We start from the raw sequence: 26,254 nt of genomic DNA, 5'->3' as shown, positions 1-26,254 counted from the left end.
GATCATTGTGGCAGCAGGAATATCTTGGTGTTGCAGGTCTGCGGAGCTGCTAATTAAGAATTAACAAGCTCAAGCGAACGCAGCGGTTTTCTGTGTGCCCCTGTAGAGAAATCATCCTCCCCATATGAGTCCTTTAGTCCTCGCAGCCGGTACATAACCCAAGCCCCGTTAATTTCTCCAGACAATGTTGAGAGGTCCTGGTATTGCTCCCAGCAGGTTTTGTACAGGAAGGAAAACATAGAGAGGGCTTGGACTGCAAGAACCAAGGGAAGCTTAATGAATCATTAAAAGCAAGATAAGAACCTAAAAGCCTCCACCAAATGCCCTTAGTAATGTTGATTTGATTGTTTATGCCACTCAACAGGGATGAAACCAGAGGCACATGAAACAACTACATACTCTGTCTCTGCAGCACTCTATCAGTGGTGCATGGCCTTTGTTGGAGACCTCCCTTGCACATCCAGACACAAGGCTACGGTTCTGGGTGAGCAGTTTAGCTTTCTCCTCAGGGCTTGGCTGATGGGGACCAGGCAGGGCATGCAGCCACCCAAATAGGTGGCCACCCAAACATCTGCTTCAGCTGCCCCTCCTGTGCTCTGGCAGGGCTTTTTACAGCAGCCAAGGAGAGGAGATTGAAAACTAGGGAGAACATTAGGAGAAATGAGGAGCAGAAGCCAAGCTCTTTGTCCTTGCTGCTTCCTCCACAGTGAAGATGGTCATGCTCTGGAGTCAACCATTGTGGGCAGGAAGAGCGGGGTTTGGGCAGCTGGGTGGGGAGGGCCTGGGGGGATGTCGCCCACCCCAAAGACTCATGCCATGGGCAGGGACACTTTCCACTAGACCAGGTTGCTCTGAGCCCTGTCCAACCTGGCCTTGAACACTGCAAGGGATGGGGCAGCCTTAGCTTCTCTGGGCACCCTGTGCCAGGGCCTCACCACCCTCACAGGGAACAACTTCCGAATATCTAACCTAAGTCTCCCCTCCGCAGTTTAAAGTCAAAGTTTAAGTTTGTTCTGTCCCTACAGGCCCTTGCCAAAAGCCCCTCTCCAGATTTCTTGTCAGCCCCTTTAGGCACTGGAAGCTGCTCTAAGGTCGCCCCAGAGCCTTCTCTTCTCCAGGCTGAACAAGTCCAGCTCTCTCAGCCTGTCTCCATAGCACAGGTGCTCCAGCCTTCTGGTCATCTTCATGGCCTCCTCTGGACTCACTTGAGCAGGTCCACATCTCCATCAGTTCCACCCACCATCTCCCAGCAGATAGCAGCAGCTCCCTTTATCACAGAGAGCCGGTGAAGATTGCAAGGCACTGAAATGCCATGGAAAAAATGATGAATGTGGACAATTTCAGGCAGATTATGTCTGCTAGATAAGCTGTCGGTACCTGGAAGACACAATGCAGGATAACTGCTGTGTAGCAGCCGCAGACCTTTCCTTCTCCCAGGGAGGCAGCTGTGGGTCTTTGGCCCCACTTAATACAAATAGCTGATTTAAGGTGCATTTGAGCACTCAGAGCAGTGGTTTTCAGTGCATATTGATCCAAGCCTGGAGATGCTCCAACAGGGAGCAATGGTCTGCCTTGCTTCGGTGCTTTGCAATTGAAATCAGAGAACTGAAAGCCAGGCCACCAGCTTGGCCATGAGCAGCTCACCAGAGGGTTGTGTCTAAGGGTGTATTAGGAGGAGCTCTGGTGTTGACTTTGACCCCTGCGGAAGACAAGTGTTGGCCATGTCTCACATCTCCTCTCTGTACAACAGCATTGCTCTACCTTTCAGCAACCACGCGTTAAAAATGTGGAGGGGTTTAGTGAAAGGCCTGGGTAAGCACCAAGGAGCAGTGTGCTGGGCTCTTTCCAGCTGCATGTAGGCTTTGCCTGACGTTCATGCTGCTCTGAATCCTTGCCAGTGCCCAGAAGAGATGGGCTAAAGGCCTTGACAGAGGTCAGGTATTGGTGTGAACCTGCAGGGCTGTGTGCTCCCTTCCTCCTCTGGCTGTGTTATCCCAGCCTGCACAGGTCTGTGCAGATCTGCGCTTCTGCAAAGACCCCGCAGCACAGTCACCACCCTGGCAAACACGGTCATGACACATGGCAGGCATCCTTTGTGAAGCCCAGTTTGCGGATGGCTCATAAGCATCTCTCCAGCCTGCACAGGTATTACTGGTGAAGCCAGAGGGTATCAGGTACTGGAAGCTGGAGAGTCTTACAGGAAGGAGTAAAGGGGCCCTTTTCTGGCATAGGTCTTCAACATCTTGCTGTTAATGGCAGATTGAACGCTAGCAAGTTCTATCACCTTCCAAGCAGAGGCCATCCCTGCTAGCATCACGAGTGAGTTGCAGTGTAATTTCTGTTAGGTCTTTCCACTTCTTAGCTGCCTTGGATGGATGGGCTGGATGCTGAATTTAGCCATTTACTTGCAGTGTCTCAGAATAACTGGAGTTAGCCGCACATGGATTTTATCTCCTGCAAGCCTGTTTCTTTGGCTTCAAAGACTGAACACCTAGCGTTTTTCATAGCATTGTTCTCTTCTATCTGCTTCCTCCCGTCTTCGGAGGAAGCCACATTTCCCAGGGATAAAAAGCCAGAGCTAAACCAGGCTGAACTCAAAGCTGCTGTGTTTGTGAAGAGCAGCCGATCTGGATTTAGATCAGAAGAGCTCAGCTCACAGTACAAAAATAGACAAAATTCTTTAAGGCATCCTCTAAAAGTTAGCAGCTCTTTAAAAAGCAGCTCTTTCAATCTGTCTTCCTAACTTTTTCCCTAAAACACTGCTTGATGCACAGAATAGGCCCTGTTTTCTCTCAGCCTGCAGCTTTGCTGGCATCTGGAACTGTCACTATGGTAGGGTCCCTTAATGGTCTCACTGGGAGAGCAGGGCTCAGGGACATTTCTGCTGCCCCAGAAAAGGAGCCTTCTGCTCAGGTAGACCCTTAGTTCTGGCAAAGCAAGGGGTCTCTTTCTGGTCTTGAGATGCATCAGAATCCAGTCTCATTGCTTTTCCCAGCAAATATGTCATTGGCGGGTGGCTGTGCACACTGCTGAACAGCGGTAGCTACAGCCCACCACAGCAAGGAGCTGCAGGAGACACAAACTTGAGCGGGGATCCAGCTTTCACAGCTCAGTGGAGGGGTATCAACTCAAGCATCCCCAAGGCTGCAAGAAACCTCCTTGGTCAGTGTACCCTGAATGAGAGACAACTGGTTTAGTGACAGTGGAAGGCTCTTGTATTGGTCATGGGAGCTGCACCTTAGAAAACGTGCCCTGCACATCCTGGGCAACTTCTTGCACTGAGAGCCATTGCTTTTGACTTGTTGAGGGACCATGAGCGACCTCTAAAGTCACTCCACAAGGCAAGGGAGCTTAAATCTGTTACCCTTGTCGTCAAAAAGTTATTTGAAGCTTGAAGCTTCTTCCTTAGAGGAAAAGAGAAAACATGGGATCAACTGCTAATGTGGCATAAGAGGCCATCAGCAGGTCCAAGTGCCTTAAAGCTTTGTCATCCTGCATTGGAGGGATCAACATATTTCATTGACCATCCTCTGATGCAAATATAAATATAAGATCCCTTGATGTCAATGCCATAACAGCCCTCATCAGTAAATGCCTAGGTAGTGATGGCAAGAGGTGATTGCCTTGAATTAACAGCAGCCACTATTTAAAATCCCTTCTCGGATGGCCCCTGCTGCACTGGCAGTTGCAGTGATGAGAGGCTCAAGGCTCAGCACTCTGCTCCGTGCCTTGCTTCCCTCATTGCTGAGGCATCACCTGCTTCATTTTTCTTGCTCTCCTTTTTGTCCTTTTTTTTTCTCCCCTCCTGCCCTGTGCATTTTTAATCACATCTCAGGGCAGCCGCAGCATCCTGGCTTATTGCAATTGCATGTCTGTGTATCGTCCACACTCACTCTCCTCACTGCTGAAGAAGCTTTTCAGTATGAAAGATCCCTCCCTCCCAAGCACCACACAGATGAAATATGCATTCCTTGGTAAAATATTAAAACAAATCTCCTCCACGCAGGCACAGCCCATGAAGATGTCTTTAAAACACACAGGGAGGCACAGATGCAATATTTACAATCTTGAGCAATGCAATTTATAATCTGCCTGAGCTCCCTCATGCTATTTGAGAAGTTTTTTTCTGGAGTGTATCAGAACAAATTAATCAGTGTTCTCCTTCTTTAACTACATGCAAATGGAGTTCTGGCTGTAGGTTGTAGCACTAATTGCTCACTGGGCTCATCCAGGCAGCTTGGATTTGATAAGCAGGAGAAAGCACTCTTTAGTGAATTTCTAATGCAAACTGACCAGCCCATTTCCCCTTCTGCAATTATTAAAGGTCAGCACGAAATGAACCAAGGATGTGCAAAGGGATCTGGTTGCCTTTTCCTTTGATGCTGGGTTCTTGTTTCTCTTCCTTGGACTGTGGTGTGGGGAAGGAATAGGGTAACCTGTCCATCTTTGTTTGTTCCCCTGTGGAACACCCTGGGCACAGTGCTGGTCAGAGACCTGGGCCTGACTGTCACTGCTGGGAGCCCTGTCCATGGATGCTGGTGAGGGTTCTGTTCCATCACTGCCTTCTGCTCTCTGCTCATTTGCACCTTCACCAATTTTCCTGTTAAAAGAGGTATCCATGCAGTATATTAAAGACACTGCTCATCAGCTCTGCTACCACATGCTGAACTGTTTCTCACGGCAAAACACAGATCCATGAGCCTGCCAAAAGAATGACTTTTGTGGTTGTTTTGTATTAAAAAACAACAAAAATGGGGGCAAAAAAACAGGATAATAAAAAAACTGTCAAAAAAAAGGTCAAATTTCACTGCCAGGCTATACTGGCGCTTGAGAGATCCCCTCTTGCTACAGCACTAGCTTGCTCCTTGCCTTTCTGCCTTAACACTGACCCCTTGGCTATTTCACCTCTATGTCCCCTGTAATCCCTAGTGCTGAAATTACAGTACCTGCAGTGGCACAGCAGGGACTGGAGCAAGGTCTTGGCTTTTCCTGGTGGGGTGGTATGGAAAGGCTTTCTCCCAGCCCCTGCCACCTCTTGGCTGCGCATGGCTTCCCACAGGGATTTCCTGCACATGCTTCTTTCCGGAGCTGTGCAACGCTTTTACTGCAGCAATAAGTTTCCGTGAATATCTGTGTGGCAGCTGCAATTGGGAGAAAGAGAAATGCAGAAGAGCGGTGAGGAGAGGAGCAGAAAGTGAAGCCAAAATCATTTCTGTGCATCCTTCTATGTTTCAGGATCTATGTTTTAGGAATCTGGTTGCTAAACTTTAAGATGTGCCGTGTATCCTCCTGGCTTACTCTACCAGGTGGAGTTGGTGAGCTCTAAGATCTCACCTGAAGACCCAGAAATGCACAAAGCTACAAGGTGGCAGCTCTCTTACAAATCAGGTCAGAAGCCAGAGCAGACCTGAATCATGACTGTCACGATAGATCAGCACTTCTGCAGGCTGGAAGGGGGAAGAGATTGCTCTGGAAGAGGTGATACCTGTACACCCCTCTGGGATCAGAGATTGTAGAAGTGTAGCTGTAAAGCTTTCAGCACAAAGCAATCTGCTTTAGAGAGGTTCAGAGCCTGCTGATCACTGCTGGAGAAAAATCAGCTCCTCTGCACACAGCATCTTCGAGCAGAAACTGCTGAGCCCTTTGCACCAAACACATAGAGCTGATTTTCTATTTGTGACTATACACTAAGTCAAGTCCCACTGAGGGGCTGGGCACCGAGGCTGTCCCAAGCAGCTCAGTTGTGTGTCTGGTGTCCAAAAGGAGAAGCTGGACCACAAAAGCTTTGCAGCGCTTCTGGCAGATTTGCTCTCCTCCAGTGTCCCAGGGGACTCTCACAGCGGAGTTCAGTTTCTCTGGTGGTGTGCTGGCGAAGTCTAGCTAATGTTAAGATCTCAAAACAGAGGGCATGCTGAGCTGATGCTTGAGAGGCAACGCGCTGGCCATGCCAGCATTGCAAAGGGGCAGTGATGTGGCAGTGTCCCTGCTGCGGGAACAGCAGCACCCAGCAAGCATGGGCAGATGGAGCCTTTCCAGCCATGGCATCAAGGCTCTGAATGTCCGCTGCTCTGCTTTTGGCCACCAGGAGCTTGTAGGGCGGGTTTGGGTAGCCCAGCCCAGGGCTTAGGCTGTGATTGCTTATCACTGGATATCAAGACAGCTCAGTCCAGTGGTAGGAAGCCTGTGAGACAGATGAAGGTCTCTTGAACGGTGTCAGTGTGACTAGCGAAGTGCTGGTGGGGATGGATGTCTGGTCCCTGGAGAAGCCTGACAGAAATCTGCACGTGCTAAATCCCTGCTCCACAGCTTCTCCCATGCCTCTCAGGCTCTTATCATCGTTACACATTTGTTAGTGTTTCCTGCAGATAAGGCTTCTGGGTGCTCCTGCAAATGGCCCTGCAGCATTTGAACTGGGAATACATGGCCTGCAGACTTCAGTGTTGTTTGTGGAAAGGGAAGGGTGAGCAGAGAGCTATGCTAGAGCAGAAGGGACCTGCCAAACCTTGGGCAGCCACCCCATACACAGAAAGGACAGGAGGAGTTAATGTGTTATGGCTGCAGAGCGGGGTGCAGCCAGCAGAGTTGCATCCTTAGTTTCGTTGCCTTTCCTAGAGCAGTCACTGGCAGCATTCTTCCTTCCACCTGTGACTTGGGAAGTGCTACTTTAAAAAGTGCTGATGAGAGCCATGAAGTCATGTCCAAGGCCCCTGTGCCAAACAACCCCAGGGGGTAACAAAAGCCCATCCTCCCCATTCAGCAGTGGCATCACAGGCTGATGTTTCTGCTTGTCTGGCCAGCAATTTCAGCACAGGCTTCAGGAGGATTGGGATTTCTCTTCTGGAGCATGGAAACAGTGCAGCAAGAAGTCATGGGCACTTACCCATGGTGCTGCTGGAACCCCTGCAGCACACTGGGAATGGCAGGGATGGGTGTCTAGTGCTCACTGCATGGGAAGAACAAGCAGAGACATGGCTATGGGCTGCTGAGGTTCCTGAGAGCTCCTGAGTAGAGCTGAGAGGACAAGAAACATTGACTTACTGCTGTAGAGACAGCTGGGCAGCTGTGGTGCTGCAGCTGTTAGCAGAGGGATTTCAGAAGTGTTGAGTAATGCATATGATACTGCCCCCCAAAACCCATCTCCCTGCACTTGGTACTGCCAGGATCCCCATGCCAGGAGCCCAAGCTCCATGATGATTTGAAGAACCAAGAGGCTGAGCAATTTGGTGAATTATTTATCTATTATTCATTTACCTGATGTGCATATAATGCTGTGCAGCAAGTGAGCAAGCACAAAATTAAAACCCAAAATGATGGATGCTGCCTTATGAAGGGCTCTTCATCCCACTCTTGAGACTCATTCAGCTTTAAATATTGATGGCAGATCGCCTGTTGGCAAACAAATATTGTGTAAATCTATCCATCTCAGCTCGTTGCCACAGTTCAGGAGACAGAGGGTTTGTGCAGTCGCAGCCACATGGGCTGAACTGTGTGGTCTGTGCTGCCTGGGATGGAAGGGGGACCCAAAGTCCCTTTAATTACCTCCTGAAGCTAGAGATTAATCTGTGCTTGAGTACTTACCAACGTGGCAATACAGCATCAGTCTTTAGTATACTGATCCTTACAACAACCCTAAGAAACATGGGCAATCTCAGCAGGGACTGCGGCAGGTCCCATCATCACAGGGGTGCTGCTATGTCTGTGTTACTGATTGGGTAACTGGTGGCTCTGGTTGCTATTATTTTACTTCAAGACCTGCCAGGCGCATGTTTGTATGGAGGATTAGTTTTTAAAAGTCCAAATCAACAGATCCCTGCTGCGAAAGTCAGTGTGATACCAGAGAGCCTGGGGAGTTGCTGCATTGAGAAACTAGCACAGTGAGAAGCAGATTCCCAAGTCCAGGCTGGGCTGCATGCAACTGGTACAGTCTCTCCGCTACTACCCAAGCCAGCCACACTCAGTCTTTCCAAACACACGAACCTGTAGGACTCTGAATTTCCCAGGCAGATCCCACCCCTACCTCACACCTGCATCAGGAACCGGATCCCCCGAATCAGACACAAGCCCAGCAGACCAAGAGGGGCTGCCTGCATGAGGGTAGTTTGGGGCTGTCCCAGGTGAACCCGAAAGCTGTGGATCTGCTTTCTTTCTCCCCCATCACCCTCTCAGCCTTTTGCTGGGCCCATCCATGTGGCCTGAGCTCCTCACAGGAGTCATTCCTGAAGTAAGATGTTGGGTATTCAGCTCAGCAGGCAACAGGGTCCATTGCATGTGCCAGCCCAGATGTTTAATCCACAGCACGGTCTTGAGAAGCAGAGATGTTTACAGCCAGCTTCTGCCTATGTAGAACTGGCAGTGTGTGAGCTGGATTGTTGTCCCCAGATCCTTTAAGTCTAGCTGTGGTCTCTTTAATCTCCTGATGCACGGTATTAGCTCTGGACACAGTCTTCTCTACCCTGTCAGTGTTCCCACTGTGTTGCACACTGACTTCTTCCCCTCCTTTCCCATCATCAGGAATCTGTGGAGGGACAGGGGTTTTTGTGCACAAAGGACTAGGCTTTGTCTGCTCCCCTGCAGCCTGGATGCACCCTCAGGACCAAGGTGGCAGATGGGCAGCCCGCGGGAGCCGCCAGCAAAAGGCATGCTGAAAACATCTCTGTTGGCTCTCCTGAGCCATAGGCATGTGGTGAGCGAGGTGCCTCTCTGAAGACACTGTCCTTGCACGACTCCAGGGCTAATTGCACAATGTGCTGCAGTGTGACTTCCACGTGGCATGCTCCCACATGGGCATGGTTCTGACCACTCCTTCCTGCTCTGGCAACACTGTGCAGACAGCTTGGTGCATTACAGGGCTTTCAGGACAGCATTAAACAGCAGGCTTTCATGCTGGCATAGCTTCAGGGTAAAGGCCTAAAGGATACGTGAGCCTGAGAAACAAATGCCATCAACCCCACTCTTCCTCACTCTCTGGAAAAAAAAACTGATACTCTTCTCACGTTTGAAAAGCCCAAGACAAGTATCTTAGACATGGAGCATGGCCAGTCCAACTACTTCTCGTGGTCCCATGGCCAGGGTTTATTCCATGAAACATCTCAGTGACAAAAGTTCTCACTGCGAGAAACTTTCTAGTACGTTTTTTTTCCCCTGTTTCTTGATGCTGTATGAACTTTTGCCAGAGGCTGCCCAGAGCTAAGGTGTAATTCTGATCCATCCAGACCTCTGCAAAGTGCAGATGGAAAATATCTCAGCAAGGTGATAATCGCTACAGCCTTGGAAAACAGCTTTGTATGAATGAATGCAGAGGTTTCTTCTGCAGGAATAAACTTCCCTTGGAAATATTACGTCCTTTTCCTCCATTAATCTTTTCCCTGGGATTTCCATATCAGCACCCTAAGATCCAAGCAGACCGTATGCCCATTTTCCGTCTGTTTCAGGCATGGATTAATTGCAGATACCCAGCCGTCTTGCTCTCACTAGCCATACCATACAGTTAAACTAAACAACTGCCAACCTAAGCACATGAAAGCATGGCTGGATAATGTTTCTACCAAAAAGAAGAAGTCCTGGTAGCAATTCAGGTCTAGACCTTCTCCTTGCAGAAACCAGTGCCTCTCAGTTGAGTATGATGGTCCTTGGCCATTTTATGCCAGTAGAAAGCTGGTGGGTGTGTTATTGCTTGCATGCATGTTGTTTACATGAATATTGCAAAAGATCACAGAAAGAGGTGAGTTGCAGTCTCAGGAAGCTAAACTCTGGCCTGTAATGTGTTTCTAGGCTGAGAGCAGGCTACATGGGTGTCTGCTTCACAGCTTGCGAATAGGGAAGAAACTGGGAGGCAGTGATGCAGTTTAGAGGAGCAAGAAGCATGGTAGTGCCAGACTCCCAGGCATGGTGGGCAGTGCCAGGCTGAGAGGGGCAGCTCACAGAGCTTGCTGGCTCTACTTTGTGTCTTGACATTGGGGTTTATTATTCAGCGCAGGACTCCGTGCAGACGAGTTGCCAGCTCTGACCGCTTAGCCAAATTAATAGTGCCGAGTGGGAACAAGACGTACTGGTGAGCTTCCCTGGGACCAGGCAGATCGTGGCAGCAAAGGGAGAGCTCAGCCCTGATGGCCTTGTTCTCTCACAGCTCTGGAAGCCCCAGCATCCCTTAAGGGAAAGGTTCTCATCCTTTTCTGATTTGACAGGAATCAGGGAGAGCTGAGTTGCAGAGATGTGCATCTCCTCCCTTCCCTCACTGCCAGTGCTGGGTGGCTCAAGCCCCCCTGACCATGGCTGTCCCCTACATTTGGCTTGGGCTTTGTACACCCCCTCCAGAAGACCAAGCAGTGAAGTGCCCTCTTTTTGTTATCCTGTGCCTAGCCCAGCACAAACCCCAAGTCTGCTCCCAGTGCATGTTCCCTTTGAAAAGCGTGGGACTGAATGAATGGTCACTTGGGCAACGAAATGGCACTGCATGCAGCAACATCTGGGATAAAGCAATCACTAGAAGAGCCCTGTGCAGCATGCAGACCAGCTGCTGTGTAATGTTACATACCAGCAGGCTATTTGTCACTGCTTTCTCTTATTTCCCCAGTGAAACTCCATGTGTTGCATGCACAATTTTCCCTGCTGTACTTGCTGCATCTTCAGAAATCCATCCCTCGCCATGCCTCTCCTGAGAGCTCGCTAGAAAGCCGGATGCCTTGGCCATTTAAAGGTGTGAGCAAAACGGGAATTACCATTCCAAAGCACCCTGAAAGCCCCAGGGTCTGCAGGCAGATGAGGGTTTAAACTCAAAGCACTGCTGGCAGTGTTGGCAGGTACTGAAAGAGAGCCTGGGCTTCCCTGCTCTGCTCAGCCTGGATACCCACTCCTGTGCCTTTCAGTCATGACTTGCAGTTATTTCTTTATTTGGTGGGGGGAAGGCTGCCTACAGCTCTGGTCCCCAGCCCTGCACAAAGACTTCATTCACAGGTAGTTCATTTTGGGATCCCACAAATCTGCAGACTTGTGGAAGACTGCTGGGATCTCTGTTTGGTCATTAAAATGTTTGTGGCATCACCGAGGTTTCTTCCACTGCCACTGGTGGAAAAAGAGGTGTCACAGAGAGTGAACAGTATCCTCTACATGACGCAGTAGGGTGCACTAGAGGAAAGTAAATCTCCTTAAACCAAACTGTATCTGAAATTCAAAGCATGATGTTGAATTTTTTTTTAACAAAGCACTGTCATTATCCTAAATATAAAAATGTTTGATTCCAAGCCATTTTTCATAGTAATATTAGACAAAAGTGTCTTGTTCTAAACATGTCACTTTCAACAAGACTAGCATCTTTATGGCTGAGAAGAAATACTTTGAGAATAAATCTCTATGCCAGTGCTAGTGATAAGTCTTTCATTTCATGCTCTAATTGAACATTGGCTTTACAACTTAAAAGCAATCATCCTAAATTGCCTTCTGCTAATGTTAATGCTTCAGACAAAGGGTAACATCCAGATTATAGGTTTGTATATTATTCAGGCAAATCTGGGTTCTTCGTACATCACTTTTTAAAAGAAAATTAATTTTCCCTGTGTCAAGTATGAAAATGCTAATAATGGATGATATACTTACATCATCCTGTACCACTGAGATTGGCAAGAACACCTCTGAACAAAGCAAGTCATATCCAGCGTGCATGCCCTCATGCCAACACAAGTAGGTGGCTAGGCAACCTCGAAAATGCTGCTGCCCATGACTCAAACATGTGCTTCTTCCAGTGGAGGGACTAGATCTCATCCCCTGCACACACAAGCAACATCTGTTTAATAGATGTCATCTGCTTAAACTCCTTGCTTGGCTTATGGCTTTGTGGATTGGCAATGACTCGCCTGCCAAACCAAGCTGAGAGCAGAGCTACCAGTTTCACTGGATGCTCTTCCCCAGGAGTGCTGAGCCGTCCTCAAAGCTGCCCTCTCCCCTCTGCCTACCCTCCTCCCATACATACAGCATCTCCCAAGCCTTATAGAAGACACACTGGCTTCCCGTAGGAAGCAACTGCCCCTCTCAGATGGGCAGCAGAGCTGGGTGAGTAGGTGGTGAGTGGAAGAGACTGCCTCATCATGCCAGCAGTGCAGTGCCATAGTCCTGTGAATCACGGAATCATAGAATAGATAGATAAAAACAATAGAATGGTTTGGGTTGGAAAAGACCATAAATCATCTAGTTCTGCCCCCTGCCATGGTCAGGGACACCTCACTCTAGACTATGTCACCCAAGACTCTGTTCAGCATGGCCAGTGATGGGGCATTTACCACATCTTTGGGCAACCTGTTCCAGTGCCTCACCACCCTCATAGTAAAGAACTTCTTCCATATATCCAATCTGAACTTCCCCTAAGTCTGAATCCATTACCCCTTCTCCTATTGCTACAGTCCCTGATAAAGAGTCCCTCTCCAGCAACCTTGCAGGCCCCCTTCAAATATTGGAAGGCTGTTATGAGTGGGGAGGGCTGGTGCACGGCACCACCCAAGTCACCCACCAGAGTCCATGAGGGGCTGACACTGAGCCTGGACAGATGTCAGTCACAGTAGTAAAAGTTTGGCAGTGGAGGCATGGACTTCCAATGGGAAACAAACAAAAGCCCAAACCGTAGGCATCAACTAAAGCTGCAGTGCCAGGGCTGAAACTGCTTTTGATGCGTCTGGATTGTGCCCTGAATGGGAATCACTGATGCAGCATTTTCTTCTTGCTTCCTTCCCGAGCCTTTCGCTACCCAGCCCAGCTCCTCCCAGGGATGACGGTGGGTTAGCATGGCAGCCCTGCCCTCCCCCATGCTTCCTGCTTTTGTGGCTGTGCCATGGGAATCCCACTCTTTCCCAGGCGTCGTGCTGGGAGCAGTGTATTTTTAGCTCTTGGTGCCTGGGCTGGGTGTCTGCTAGGCAGTAGGGCCTTTGGCTCCCCGGGGCACTGCCAGTTCCCACCACATCTGCTGCTCTCCATTCTCAAACTGCCTCTGCAGCGCTTGGCACGAACAGGGACGTTGTCTCCTCACTCAGCAGCTTCATTAATTCACACTTTCTTTCCTCTTTCAGAAGAGATCTTTCCTTCCATCAGCGTTCAAGAGCTGCTTGTTTGCCCTGCAGTTCGAGGTTACGTCTGTCTTCTCACTCTCCCCTGCCATGCCGACCCTCTGGTCCAGCAGTGTCAGGGTTTCACTGGCACCTAAATTGCTGGGGCATGGCTTCTGCAATCAGCTGGAATGAGTGTGCTTATGAGCGTGGGTGGCGAGGTAGGATCATGCCTGGATCCAGCCATCACATTAGCAGTGCTGAATTACCCGTTTGCTTTCCTCATGCCCTGGGAGGTCTCCTACCTGCTCCTCGGGTGCTCTGGACCTCTTGCAGGAGGTTTGTGGCCCTGGCAATGCTGGTGAGAAATAAACGTCCTCCCAAGATGCTGCAGGAATGTATGGAGCAGGCAACAGGGGGCACTACATTTAAACTGTGCTGTCCCTGTGCTGCTTCAACCCAAAGGATCCTTCCTTCCTTCCTTCCCAGATGTGGAAACAGCTGCCCAGCAGATTGATGGCTGCAGAATGGAAGGTCCTGTGATCTGCAGAAATATTACCCAGCAAAAATAACCCAGTAAAAAATAGCTGCAGCTGGGAGCTGTGCCTGGCATTGGGGAACATAGCCCCAACAGGGACACATCCCTCTGGGCAGAGCCCATGATGCCACGAGCAGGCGCTTGCAGAATGGACCACTGCTTGACCTTGGTGGGAGCAGAGGGCACACACAGCTCTCCTGTCCTTTCATTGCAGGAGCTGAGGCTCCAAAGAGAGCTGAGGGGCAATGTGTCACAGCACAGGGCTTTCTTCTTGATGTCAGGATGGTTGGACAAACAGTGTAAAGAGCAGCTGCAGCCCTGGGGAATGCACTGTGCGCAAGGATGAGGATCCTGGAAAAGGATTTTTTCTTGCTTACAGAGGGGCAGCTGATACTGACAGGGCTGAAGTGATCACAGAAGGAATCCAGAACACGTTTAGGCTCCTAAGGCCAAATCCCGAGTGGTCATGCTGCTGTCTACGTCCCATACTTAACCCAAGGAAGCCATGGGCTTAAATCTGTACTAGTCCAGCAGTTTACATCAACATCTGGAGTCTTATGCATCACTTCCAGCTTAGAGGTCCCCCAACCTGACTGTTGTCACAGCGGTAGGAGAAACAGAGGCACAGAAGAACTGAGACAGAGGTGATGTGTGCTGGATCAGCCCACATGGCTGAGTTTTCCAGCATGTGGCTCACAGTCTGAACACTGCCCTGTTGCTGTGAGCAGCAGAGAGAGAAACACTTGAGTTTTATCTGATTTACCTTATTTACTCCAGAGTTGTCAGTCTCCTGTTAAGGTACAGTCTGAAAGTGCCTCTTGTTAATAGCTCATTATCAGGACTGGTGCTGCTATGTACAAGTGTTATCTTCTTGATCCAGTCTGTCTCAGGAAATGAGATTGAGAGGAGAGCAAGGATGGAGCTCAGTGGCTGCAGGAGCCTGTGAAAGAGACCTGGGCACCCCACAGTTACACTGTGACCATCTCTAATTCAGCTCAGCTCAGTGGAGCCCTTAGAAATGTCACTGGAGAGCTGCAGCGGTTGTGATTGATCACATCTCTGCTGCACACCGACGGAGGAGAGCAACTTCAGCACGAGGGAGACCTTGGCTCCTCAGCCTCCCCTTGAAGTGCAGGAATGAATTATGCAAACTAATCCATCCCTTGGCTCTTCTGACAACTGCTGCCTTCCTGACACCTCCTGCATTTACCTCTTTCTTTATCTCCAAGCAGGTTTAGAGCCTTTGAGGCAACACATCCTTTCTTCTGGCATCCATGTGTGTCCCAGGATGGAGGTTGGGGCGACTCATTCGCCTATTGTAGGATGTTGCTCTAGACAGAAAGATAAATTACAGAACTATCTTTGGCCAGAGCCTGGTGGACTGCTGAGCCGCCCCTGGGCTCTTAAAGGAGAGGAGGGAATCATAACCCATGTTAAAATATAATTGATTTCTTCTGGCAGCTGGCAGAGTTTCAAGCACTGCTGCATGCCAGTGGCACAGCCAGCATCACTGCTCTTCTCCACCAGCTGCACATATGAGGCTGTGGTGGGTCCAAGATTAGGGGTGCCAGCCCAACCCCAGTGCTGCCTGTGCCATGTGGAGCTCCCACCCATTCCCAGTGATCCTAATGGGCAGCGGTTCATTGCTCCCCAGTACAATCCCCACTCTCACTGGCTAGGAGGCTGGAGGGAGCTGGCAGTCTTCTGGCTCAACTCATAGTTATGTAAAGGCTACTGCTCTTATTGTAGTCTGGGGACAGGTTATTAAGCTTTCTGCCTGGAGTGATCTGATCTTCAGTGGAAGGGGAGAGGGAATGGTAGGAAGAAGGAACAGTGGAGAAAGGGAACTGCACACAGTTGTTTGGACAGGCTATTGAGTCCATGCCCTGCTTGTCCAAGCTATGCAGACCTCCCTTCCTGCCAATGGCTGCTGCTGTGCTGCTCTGCCCTGTTGGCTTGTTGGGATTCTGATCCTTAAGGGAGCTGGAAGCTTAGGCAGACAGAAAGGAGAGCAGAGGTGAGCCTAACAGGAACTGGAACAGAGAAGTGGAAGAAGGTGGACACAGGACCCCTGCCAGCCCTGGTACCTCAGTCACCCATTTGCCGCATCCCTGCTGCTGTGCCCAGTGTGTGATATGCCCAAGCCTGCTGCTAGCACAGCACAGGGGGCAGGAGAGGCTGTCCTTTCCTGCTGCCATGCTGAAAGCCACATTTTATTTAAAAGTGAATTGGCAAATAGCTTGTCTCATTTTTAGTCAAAGAGCTCCCAAACAGGAGAACCGCAGTGAAAGTGGCTGCTCTAAACCGTCACTTGCTGGCAGCTGGGGATGAGCTGGCCCTGATACAGGGAGGTCATCAGCTCTTAGGGGATTGAAATAGGAAACGTTTTTTGTTTCGAGTGTTGGGGAAAGCAGAACAAAACAAAAAAATAAAACACCTTTCTTATATCTCACAGAAACGGCTGCTTCTGCTGCCTGTGCAACAGAAAGAACAGCTCCTGTCTCCTGCTCTTTGTCTGCCTTGGAGTGCAGAATAGGGGTGAGCAGGGCCTGGCTTTTATGCCAAAATTTTCTGTTGGCCAGAAAATGGGTTTTTGTTGTGGCTGTATTTTGAAAGTGCTGCTGAGCTCAGAATGCCCCCAGTGATGGAATGGTTTAAAATGAATGCTCCACACACACTGTCTCAGGAGCACTCAGGTGTGTTTTGGCCCCGTCCCTGTGTGGACGGAATGGTTTATGCAGGTGGCACCATTGCATTTGGCTGTTGGAGATGTAGTACATGAACAGTGAACCTGAGGTGCATGACCACATGCATCTGTGCAGAGTTAAGGTTATATGGACAGTCTTTGCTCTCCTGCCCACAGGCACTTCTGTGCAGATGTAGCTCTCTGCATATCTCAGTGCAATGCAGCTATAGCCAAGCCACCAAGAACACTGTGTGAAGCATCAAGTGTGCTCGCTTGGGGTAAAACAGCACTTGAGAAGGCCATGGGATGATGCTGTGTCTCTGTATGCTCTCATTGCCCTGCTGCTGGGCGCCTCTTTTGCAATCAAAGCATTAAATACCCACAAACTGCTCCTGCCAGGAATTTGCCAGCAAGGCAATGCTAACGAGTTGACCTTGAGGAAGAGCTGATGAGGTGGGTTTGGTCGTCATTCTTCAGAGCAGTTCATTTAGGGCTTTTTGAGATGCAGGTTTTAATTTCTCCCTGCACATCAGCTGTCTGGAGTGCTAAGTCTTTGGCATGTGAGATAATGAAATCCAATACAATTAGCATTTGTGGTTTGCCACTGTTTGCAGAAGAAAAGAATAGTTTAAATACCTATTAGTCACCCATAGCTCTGCATGTCTGCACTGTACGGTTAGGAAGCAGATGTAACTTAACAGGCCAGGGGATTTCGTATATTTTGAAAGAATCTTTTAAAAGTGCGCTGGTGAAAAAACAGCTTTTAAGTATGGGGAATTCAATATGGTTCAGCAGTTCTCACCGATTAAAAAGCCAGCGTTCAAACCCGTTTCTAAAGCACTAAGTGGGAAGCAGAAATGTTTCTTGGGGGAGTTCAGGGCCCAGCTGAACATGGGCTTCAGGAAGCAGGCGCAAAATGCTGCGTGGTTTCATAGCATGCTGTTTTCTAAAGCTAGTTTTGTGTCACTGGCCTGGGCAGGTTAGTTAAAAACTCCCCCTGTTTGTGTGGATCTCTTTCCTTCTCAGCATTGTTCCATGCCACTTTGCAAATAAAAGCATCTCCCACTAAGCTGGAAAGCCCCAGAGCTACTCCCTGTGCCCATGGGACTTCTGGCAGTTGCTTTTGGAAAGTTTTGGGGAGGAGGCATAAAAGAACCACAGGGAGCTGGGGATCCTCCTTCCCAGCTTTGCCTAGGATGAAATCCCAGCAAGGTGGGCCAGATGCCAGAGCTGTGTCCATCAAAGTAGCCTTGTCCCACAGCCTGCCTGGCCCAGGAGCCCACAACCCCTGGCCAGGCAGAAAGGGGCGGCAGATTGGTGGGGAAGATGAATCCAGAGAAGAGGGAAGAATGTGTTTATTTGGCATTGTCTATTTTCACAGAGTTAAGCTGCTTGCTCCAACATTTCACTGTCTGCAAGGGCCTCCCAGAGATTTCTAGGTGCTGGTCACAAAGCCTTGCAGAGGGAAGTCCAAGGAGATGTCTTTCCAGACTTGTATTTGCATTATAACCAGACAAGAATATAGGAAAGCTGCATTTGAGAGTGCACAGCTCTGGGGCTGCGCTGAGTTAAAAACTGGGGTGAATCTGATTTCAGATTGCTGATCCCATCTAGCACTGCTCTGAAGAGGAACGGATGTCCTTGCTTCTGAGATCTAGGAAAACTTGCAACTAATGGGTATTGATCAGAGGAGAAAGCGGATCTGTGGGCACAAATTTATGTGTGAGCTTGAAAGAAGTATGTTCCCTAAAAGGGGAACAGTGTGAATAATCAGGCTTTGAGACAAATGCTAATCAGAATTACATTTTTCTTCTGAGTTTGCAGACAGAATGTTTAATCTCTGGAATTAAATATTTCCCTGGTGAGAAGTTAGACAACTTCAAGAGGCTCTTGTTTGAAAAATCAAGCTTGGTGTATGTCGATTTTAGATCTCTCTTATTGCTTGGTGTTCTGTCTGTCCAGAAGCTGCGCAGCCTCCAGACCTTTGAGCAAAGCGAAAACATTAATTTCCTTCCTGCTTTATTGAGAGACCAACAGAGAAACATGTATTAATCAACAGCTATCAAAAACAGGTTTCAATCAGATATAAAGGCATAGAGTTTTCTGTAGAAGAGCCACAGTACCTTTTCTTACTGTAAAATATTTTATCAAAAATTAAAGCTCAGATTTTTGTTATCTGGAAAAGTATCTCCTACAAGTTGTGTCTTCTTTTTGGTAGCCCTTGGGGCTACATAGCATTAAATACAGGACCTAAGATACAGGAGAAGAATGGATTTATGGAGATGTGAGTTGAATGTTTGACAGCTGTAGGTTCAGGCACTTGATTAATCAATAACTGGTATCCATCCCAGCTTTTCATTGCATTACTGATATCTAGTTTAATGCAGTCTCAGATGGATTAACCTTTTATTATGTGCTCTGGGGTTGCTTCTGAGAGTCTGGAAAGTGTGCCAGATGGTGTGTGTGAACGTGCACTCATCTATATAGAGACATATATGAGCACTCTGCCCTAGCTCTGGGCTTGGCCTTGCTTTGGCAAAAGACCTCCAGAGGTCCCTGCCCCCTGAGCCCTTCTACAACTGCATATTTCTAACCAGACTTCAGGAGAGGGTATATGTGCTTTTCAAATGCTGTGAGCCCATTTACACAGAAATGTATTTGATACTCACTGCAGCAGAATAAGCCGAATCAATTCACAAATAAGCTTCACAAAGAAGCAAGAAGAAAAATTGTATCTACTAATAAAAATAAATTGGTTTAAAACAGACAAACAAGAAGGATATAAAGAAGAAAGGGATTTATTTGTTCCTCTTAGGAATAAGAGTTCTGGTATTACAGTACTTATTTTGGAAATTTCATGACAGTGATTTCATCCTTTGTAGCCACTTGTGGCTCAGTACATTTTTACCATGGTTGCCAAGTAACAATCACTAAGCATTTCTGTCTAGATCGGTAAAGGGGAGTGGATGGAATGGATAAAATCTATTTTCAGAGGCATAATCATTGGTGGCTCTTTGTATCTTAACAGTTCAGTTCACTTTAACAGTGACGGTGCTCCGTTGAAGGCCTGCAGATTTACAAACAGGAAAATAGAAAGCAAGGAGACTAAAGAGGGTTTTTATATTATTATTATTACTCTTTCAGAGCAGAGTGGTTTATGAGTGATTAAGAAAGCATTAACTATGTTGGATATCAAGCCCATGCACAACAGGAGCATTATAATCTCTTCCCTGGGTCCGGGCTGTGACGTGTGTATTTCCCTCCAGGTTTCACTGCGCCAAAACCTCCCAGTGCCACAGTCCCTGCTCTGGCCCCATTTTGCTCATCGGGCTGCTGGCAGCTGATGCAGGCAGAGAAAAGGTTTCCCTCACTGCAAAAGAGGATGGAGCAATGGGGAGAAAATAGTGAAGAAAGTGAAAATGGTGAGATCTGGCAATGAATAATTCCAGCATGGTCTCCGCTGCATTGATGGGTACCTCTAGCCTAGACCGACACAAATGTTCCCTGCCAGGCAGCCTGACCAGCACCACTACTTAACGTGCCCAACAGACAGGGTGGTTTTGCCCCGATACCCTCAGTTTTTTTGAGGAAAACTTTTCTCTTCTGTGCCTGTCCCCTCCTGAGCATCCTCCAACATATCTCAAGGTCACCTTCATCTTTCCAAAGATATTGTGTCATGGATGCAGCATTCAGGGTGGGCTTGGAGAAAAGGAGTTGCATGCCCTGTCATTTTCCATATAGCAGCCCTCTACACACCCCTGTGTGCTGTATGCCTTCTTTATTACTGCCGAAGTAACTCCCATTGATTCCCAACAAATCCTCTACCCTTGGTGCTCTTGCTTGAAGAGCTGCTGGCCAGTCAGGTGTTTCCACTGCCCCAGTGACATTGCACATTCTCCAAAACCAAGGCTATGCCTTTGGGAAGGGCAGGGGCAACTGCATCTCTCAGTGTGCATTTCAGGCACTCCCTGATATTGCAGCTTAGCAGAAGATGAAGGCTGGGGATGAGCACTGCTTTCTGCTCCACCAGCCTGAGTGGGAGCTTGCCTCTGCCTGATGCTGGACTCCAGGAATGTCCCTGAGATACACAATAGCACTTCCATCATCTGGCGGGGCTGGTGTGACCATGCTACTCCCTTTCCCTTTCCTCCCAGGAAGGAAAAGACAACCCTGGGAAACAAGCCAGGCATTAATTGCAGCTCATAATCCTCTCTGTGGCAGTCCAGCAAGTGGGAAGTACCTGGCTCCTTGAGAGAAGGAATATGCAGCAAAGTTCTCCCTTAACGCTGCTTCTACCAGGCGCGAACTTGGAGGAAATGCACTTAAAGCAAGAGGAGCACCTGGGCATGCTGCCAGGAGGCCTCTGTGACCGGTCTGGGTTTGTCTTGGCGGATCAAGACTCAGGGATGAGCCAAGGACTTAGCTCTCGCTGCTGACTCCAGCGTAATTCAGCATGCCTCCTGGGATGGGTGTCCCCATCAGCCCCTGCTGCTAGGGAGGGAGGGATGGATGGAGGCAGCAGGAGGAGAAGTGCCAGGGAGCAGGGCTGCATGCGACCCCAGCTAGTGGGGCTCAACAGTGAATACACTGGGGAAGGGCTCAGGTCAACTGGAGGCTACCCTGCCCATGGGGGCATTCTACTGAATGGCACCTGGCAAGTGGCACTGCTCCTTGCATGGACTGCAGGAATTAGAAAGGGATAATAAATATGTTTTAATCAAAGGGATGGGTATTCTGTAAGATGACTGATCCTGCACATTCAGGGGGGTAAAAAATACCAAAGTCTGACAAGGTCTGAGACACTCATGGGTGCTGTACACTGCCCACAGCCCTGGCTGGAGAGAGGATGCGCAATGTGAGTACAGGAACAGCATCCTCAGTCTGGCTGCTTCTGGGATTAAATGAAGAACCAAATGGTATGGGCGCATTTGACAGGGAGAGAGTGTGAGGAAGGATTTGGGAGCAATGGGCAAGGGATGAAGCACTGCCATGTCTGGCACCAGCAGCACATTTCCCACTGGTTTCACAGGCTCACAGAAATTTCTGCCTGGTCTCCCCAAACCTCCTGCATACAATCCTCCATCATCCCACACAAAAGCAAGGCTGTTAGCAGAAAGCAGACAGGAACAACTACCTGGAGAAGCAAAGAGGGATCGGCAAAGTCTTTTTGAAGGTTCCTTGGAGATGGTGAGCACGGAGGGGATCCATCTCACGCGCTTCCTCTCCACAGCAGATGACCCCGTGCAGGAAGGAGAGGTTAGTATTTAATTGTGCTATATGAGATTACTGTTTCGTAATGCTGAACAGGCTGAAAACAGAGCAGGGCCAGACTAAAGTGTGCCGGAGCCGAAATGCTGGCACTTTCCCACCCAGGCCCTCCCCTTGTAAAACAGCTGTATTTTTAGACGATTGGTCATATCATGGAGTTCGTTCCATGATGTCTGTTGGATGGGATTGCTGTGTCCATCTGTGGTTAGTTGGAGTGATGTAAGTAGGGTGGAGCTGGGTCCCGTCTGCCTGGAAACCATGATGAGTGTTGCAACACAGATGGGAAACCCACAGTTTGCCTTTGATGTGGGGAAAGGGATTTGAGTTTTGTTATTTGTGCCAGAAGCTTTTGTGATCTGTGGTGGGTATTTAATTGGCAAGGTAAGGATACCCTGATTTAGGACAGTGAGGTTGCTTTCATATAAGTAAGAGCTTCAGCCATTTTGGCAAAGATGTGATGAGGGTGTTTTTATGGGCACTGTGTCTTATGTTCTGAACATAGAAAGTAAGGTTGTAAATGAATTGGCATTTTACCAATAGCATAAGGTATGCTAAGTGGATCCTAGGACATAGAGCAATGCGTCATTTTCAATAAAAATGGAAACTACACATAAAGAGCATGGTTGAGAAACAAATCTGTGGTGATCTCCCCTCCTTCAGCATCTTGTTCCTCCAGGGCAAGGAGGTTTTGAGGATGTGAGAGGTAACAGGGCCAGTCCAGCCGCCAGCGTCAGCAGGTGCATTCTCACTTTTGCTACCAACTGTCCCCAGAACTGGGGACAGATGATGCCACCGCTAAGCCAGAGCAGGCGCTGAGCTTCCATGTGTGTAGCTGTCCTCCCCACCATTGCTTGTGGACGGCTTGGTGGTGACTACAGTCCTCAGCAAGGCGAGACCACATGTGTCCGGGGGGGAGGTACAGGCTGTGTGTTACTGCTGATCGGGGAGTTAAAATGAGCAGCTTCCTGGAAACTATGATGCAGATAAGGCTTAATGCTCACATCTGTACAACAGGGATCCATCTGTGTTCCAGGAAATATTTATTTTTCATAAGTTTTCATCTTGTACCTTCTGAAAAACAAAATAAGAAGGGAAAGAAAAAAGAAAGCCTCGTTGAACTGCAGTGGAAAAACTTCTTCCTTCCTCTTACAAAACCCAGTAGTTAGAAAGGAGCAGCTCCCGGTCCAGCAGGATGTGTGTCTCACATTGAAGGGTTTTGGAGTAGGGTTGAAGTGTGTTTGTTTCAAGTAGATTTTGACTTTCAGGTCCGAACTTAATGGTCCTCTTCTGGTGCTGGGAAGACTTGAGAAAAAACAGAGCCAGACCTCTAATAATTGCCTATGATTTTAGAGAACCTGTCTTCCTCTGAGAATCACAAATGGGGGAAAAGAACACATGACTTGTTTTTCAGAGCTTCATCTGACTGTGTTTCATAGAGCAGGAGAGATAAGGAGTCCTGCAGGACCTCTGTTTTTAAGTATGAGTTCAGTGCTGGGTTTCACACCTCCATATCAGCAATTTTTTGTGTGTGCAGTGCCTCACCTATCTGGGAAGAGGCACATGGCATTTCTGCTTGGAGTGCTGGCACTCAGCCCTGGAGGTGTTGAGAGAAAAGCTGGCCCTGTATCTGTTTGGCTTTAACCCAGCAGGACAACACTTTTCCAGCATGCTCTAAGCGGATATGGACATCTTGATGTGCAAGCAGCCCTCCCTTTGCCACCAGCTGGCTGGGACATTTTAGCTGGCACCTACCAAGGCAGCTCGGTCAAATCCAAGGTGGCTAAACCATTTCTGCCTCTCAGCTGGTTCTCACTTCTCTAAAGATGGTGAGTGATTTGGTGCATAAGCCCAGACAGCTCCTGCTTCCAGAGATGTGCTTTGTCAGTGGTAAAGCAAACCCAAGAGGCACTGCATGGATCAAGGCCAGGTTGGCCAGAACCTTGGGCAACATGGTAGAGTGTGAGGCATCCCTGCCCGTGGCAGGAGGTTGGAACTACATGATCTTAAGGTCCTTTCCAATCCTAACCATTCCATGATTCTATGATTCTAACAGTTCGTTTGATTAACAAAGCACCCGAGGCTCAGAGGAGACTCTGTGTGCTCATTCAGGAGTCTTTGCTGTGAAGCATCCCACTGAGCCTGGCAGCCTGGTTGCTCTGAGGTAGCTCCTGGGGAATTTGTCCACCAGCACTTGGAGACGCCCACTCGCTCATGTGGATTGAAATACAGCTGGGGTTCGGCATGACGTGGGAAGAAAAGGAAGATCAGCACCACAGGAACGTTGAGGATCAGATACAGGAACACTTGTGTCCGATGGGTTTCTGAGTCAAATCAAACTGAAAGGGTTCATGGGCAGCACATCGCCAGACTGTTTTGGGAAGCTGAAAATAGCGGCAGAGTGCAGTCAGTCCTCGGTTAATCTGGGCTTGTCTAGGCCAGGCACCCAGATCCAGTTCAGGACTTTCATTAAAAAGTCTGTATTTACAGAGCTGCCGACCTGGCCCATTGCCCATGGGGGTGACACTGGCCACTGGGCACCTGGCCAGTTCAACCGGGTGACTTCAGCATCCTTCTCCAAAGGCTGTGACGAAATGTTGGCTTGGCTCTTCTCCTGAGACCTCAGACAGTGGGTCACGAGCAAAGCTGGGATTTCTCTGCTGAATATATCTGCTGCAGGCTCACAAACATCCACTTCAGTCCTCAGGAAAACCAGTCACACTGGACTTGCCCAGAAATGTCCTCTTTTGGTCAGAACTTCCCATCTTCTGTCTTGTTCCATCAGCAAACCTTTAAGTGGTGAATGGAACCAGTTGGCCTGTTTTCGAGAGATTCAGTAAGGAAAACCAGCCATTCTGCATGCACTGGCATGAATAAGGCTCAGTTTGTGATTTGGCTGATTGATGAGAGTTGGCTTGCCTATGGTTGACTGATATTTCAAGTGAATTATGTGCAGGCTGGAGTAGCTTAACCCAGTATTAGACACCTGAAAACTCATACAGGAACAAGACATCAGGCATGACCCTGCTGCAGCAAAAGGGGCATGTGGAGTTTGCACATGGTTAGCAGCAGAAAGCCTGCTGTCAGGCCATAACTTTCTAATGACTAATCATTAGAAAGATAACACTTTCACAACCAGAGTCACAGAATGGTTTGGGCTGAAGGGACCTTAAAGCTCATCTAGTTCCAACCCCCTGCCAGAGGCAGGGACACCTTCCACTAGAGCAAGTTGCTCAAAGCAAAATGTGGTTTTGAAGGTCACTCTTCAAAACACCCAGTCAGCCATGGACTTTTCAAGGAGAGGGAGAGGAGAGAAGCAGGGCAGGGAAACAAGTGTGCATTGGTGATCCTGTAAGGCTCCCATCCCAGCAAGCAGACTATGATGTCTCCTGGGACACCCCATAGTGTGCAGTGCAGGTCCTAGAGCATCATCTCCTCTGAGGGTGCAGGGGCACCATGCTGGTGAGGGGGGCTACAAAAGATGCTAGTGTGTGTCTGAGATCACCTAGCATCAGTAAAAGCCATCTGACAGTGCCCCACGTCCCAGTGCCTTAGCAGAAAGGAGATTTTTTTTCCCATTGTGCCAAGCAATGCAAAGAGAGGTGTAAATCACTGCTAGATTATTTCTTTCTGGTAAGAAAACTTTTAAAATACCTATCCAAAAAGTAGCTGGCTTTATAAGGGGCACATGCATCACTCTGACAGCCTCTGCAGTTTGACAGACAGGCTCATTTACCACCCCAAAATCACTGCAATTCACTGCCTGTTTGGTGACAGGCACCCACCTTCATCCTCCCCAAGTAGCTGTATGTGGTCGTGGTTCCCTTTGCCATGGACATCCAAAAGCACAGCACTTTGTGAGCTGCTCAGGTTTTCATGTGGCAACTTTTGAAAGACACAAGCAGATTTTAGAAGGAGCTGAAGTGCAAAGAAAAAGACAAGAAAGCCAATGGTTCAGGAGGAGAAACTGCTGGTGCTCCCACAGAGCCTACTGCTAGTGAGCTGCCCATCCTCAGGTCTGAAAGCAGGTTTCTCTGCCATGTTTGGCCTCCTAATAGCCAGAATGGTGTTCCCTGGAGATATCTGTCTGTCCAGTGATGGAGGGAGCTGGTGAGAGCAAGTCTATCAGTTTCATCAGGGCTGGGATGTGTCCTGTGCCTTGGCGCTTCCAACCTCTGATTGCAGGCACGAGCTCTGGGATACTGATATATACTTGACAGTAACAACTGCATCGGTCATACGAAGCATCACACTGCTTTCCTAAATTAAATTGTCACTGCCAGGGAGAAGGACCAGAGAAGAGCAGGGCAGGTCAGGGTGTCCCATGGCCATGGGCTGACAGCTTGGTTTGCCTGCTTAAAGCCCAGGCCATCTGAGCAGCAATTCACATCACGTCTGATGCCATGACAGGAGATTGCTGGCTCCAAACTGTGAGAGGGATTACTTTGTTTGCCCACAGTCAGCTGACTCAAATGGTATTTTCCGCACATTTGTGCAGTGATTAGTGATGAAATGCAAATCATATGCAATTGGTGCAAATGGCTGGTGTGCACAGCCAGCTCCAAAGTGAGGTACTTTCATTTCCTCTGAGGCATTTAGGCTCTTTTTTAGTATCTACACAGAGGAACAGGATGAACCCACTTGTGATCTGAGCACATAGCTGAAGCAAACAGCAAGGGAAGAGTGGGAAAAATCAAGCACTGCCCAGATGAGCTTGCTGAAGCGCATCTGTTTTGG

At 48.7% G+C, this 26,254-nt stretch overlaps 1 protein-coding gene across 6 annotated transcripts in view; it reads left to right on the top strand.

The window, feature by feature from the left end:
• The window catches only part of SLC8A1 (solute carrier family 8 member A1), a 131,995-nt gene that overhangs the window by 73,220 nt on the left and 32,521 nt on the right, over nucleotides 1-26,254 (top strand). Inside the window, exon 1 of one of the 6 annotated variants that reach the window (XM_065682158.1) lies at nucleotides 13,188-13,249. The exons of 4 other annotated variants lie outside the window; for them this stretch is intronic. Coding sequence is in view for 1 of the 2 variants with exons in the window: in XM_065682157.1 (XP_065538229.1) it covers nucleotides 21,486-21,508 (23 nt within the window). In the remaining variant the exon portion in view is untranslated. Of the gene's footprint in view, nucleotides 1-13,187; nucleotides 13,250-21,449; nucleotides 21,509-26,254 lie in introns of those variants that run through there. One more of the 6 variants, XM_065682157.1, reaches the window with a different exon arrangement.

Source organism: Lathamus discolor, chromosome 5, assembly GCF_037157495.1.
Source record: "Lathamus discolor isolate bLatDis1 chromosome 5, bLatDis1.hap1, whole genome shotgun sequence".
Lineage (NCBI taxonomy): Eukaryota > Metazoa > Chordata > Aves > Psittaciformes > Psittacidae > Lathamus > Lathamus discolor.
The sequence above is the reverse complement of the archived record's forward strand: the minus strand, read 5'-3'. Positions and strand labels throughout refer to the sequence as shown.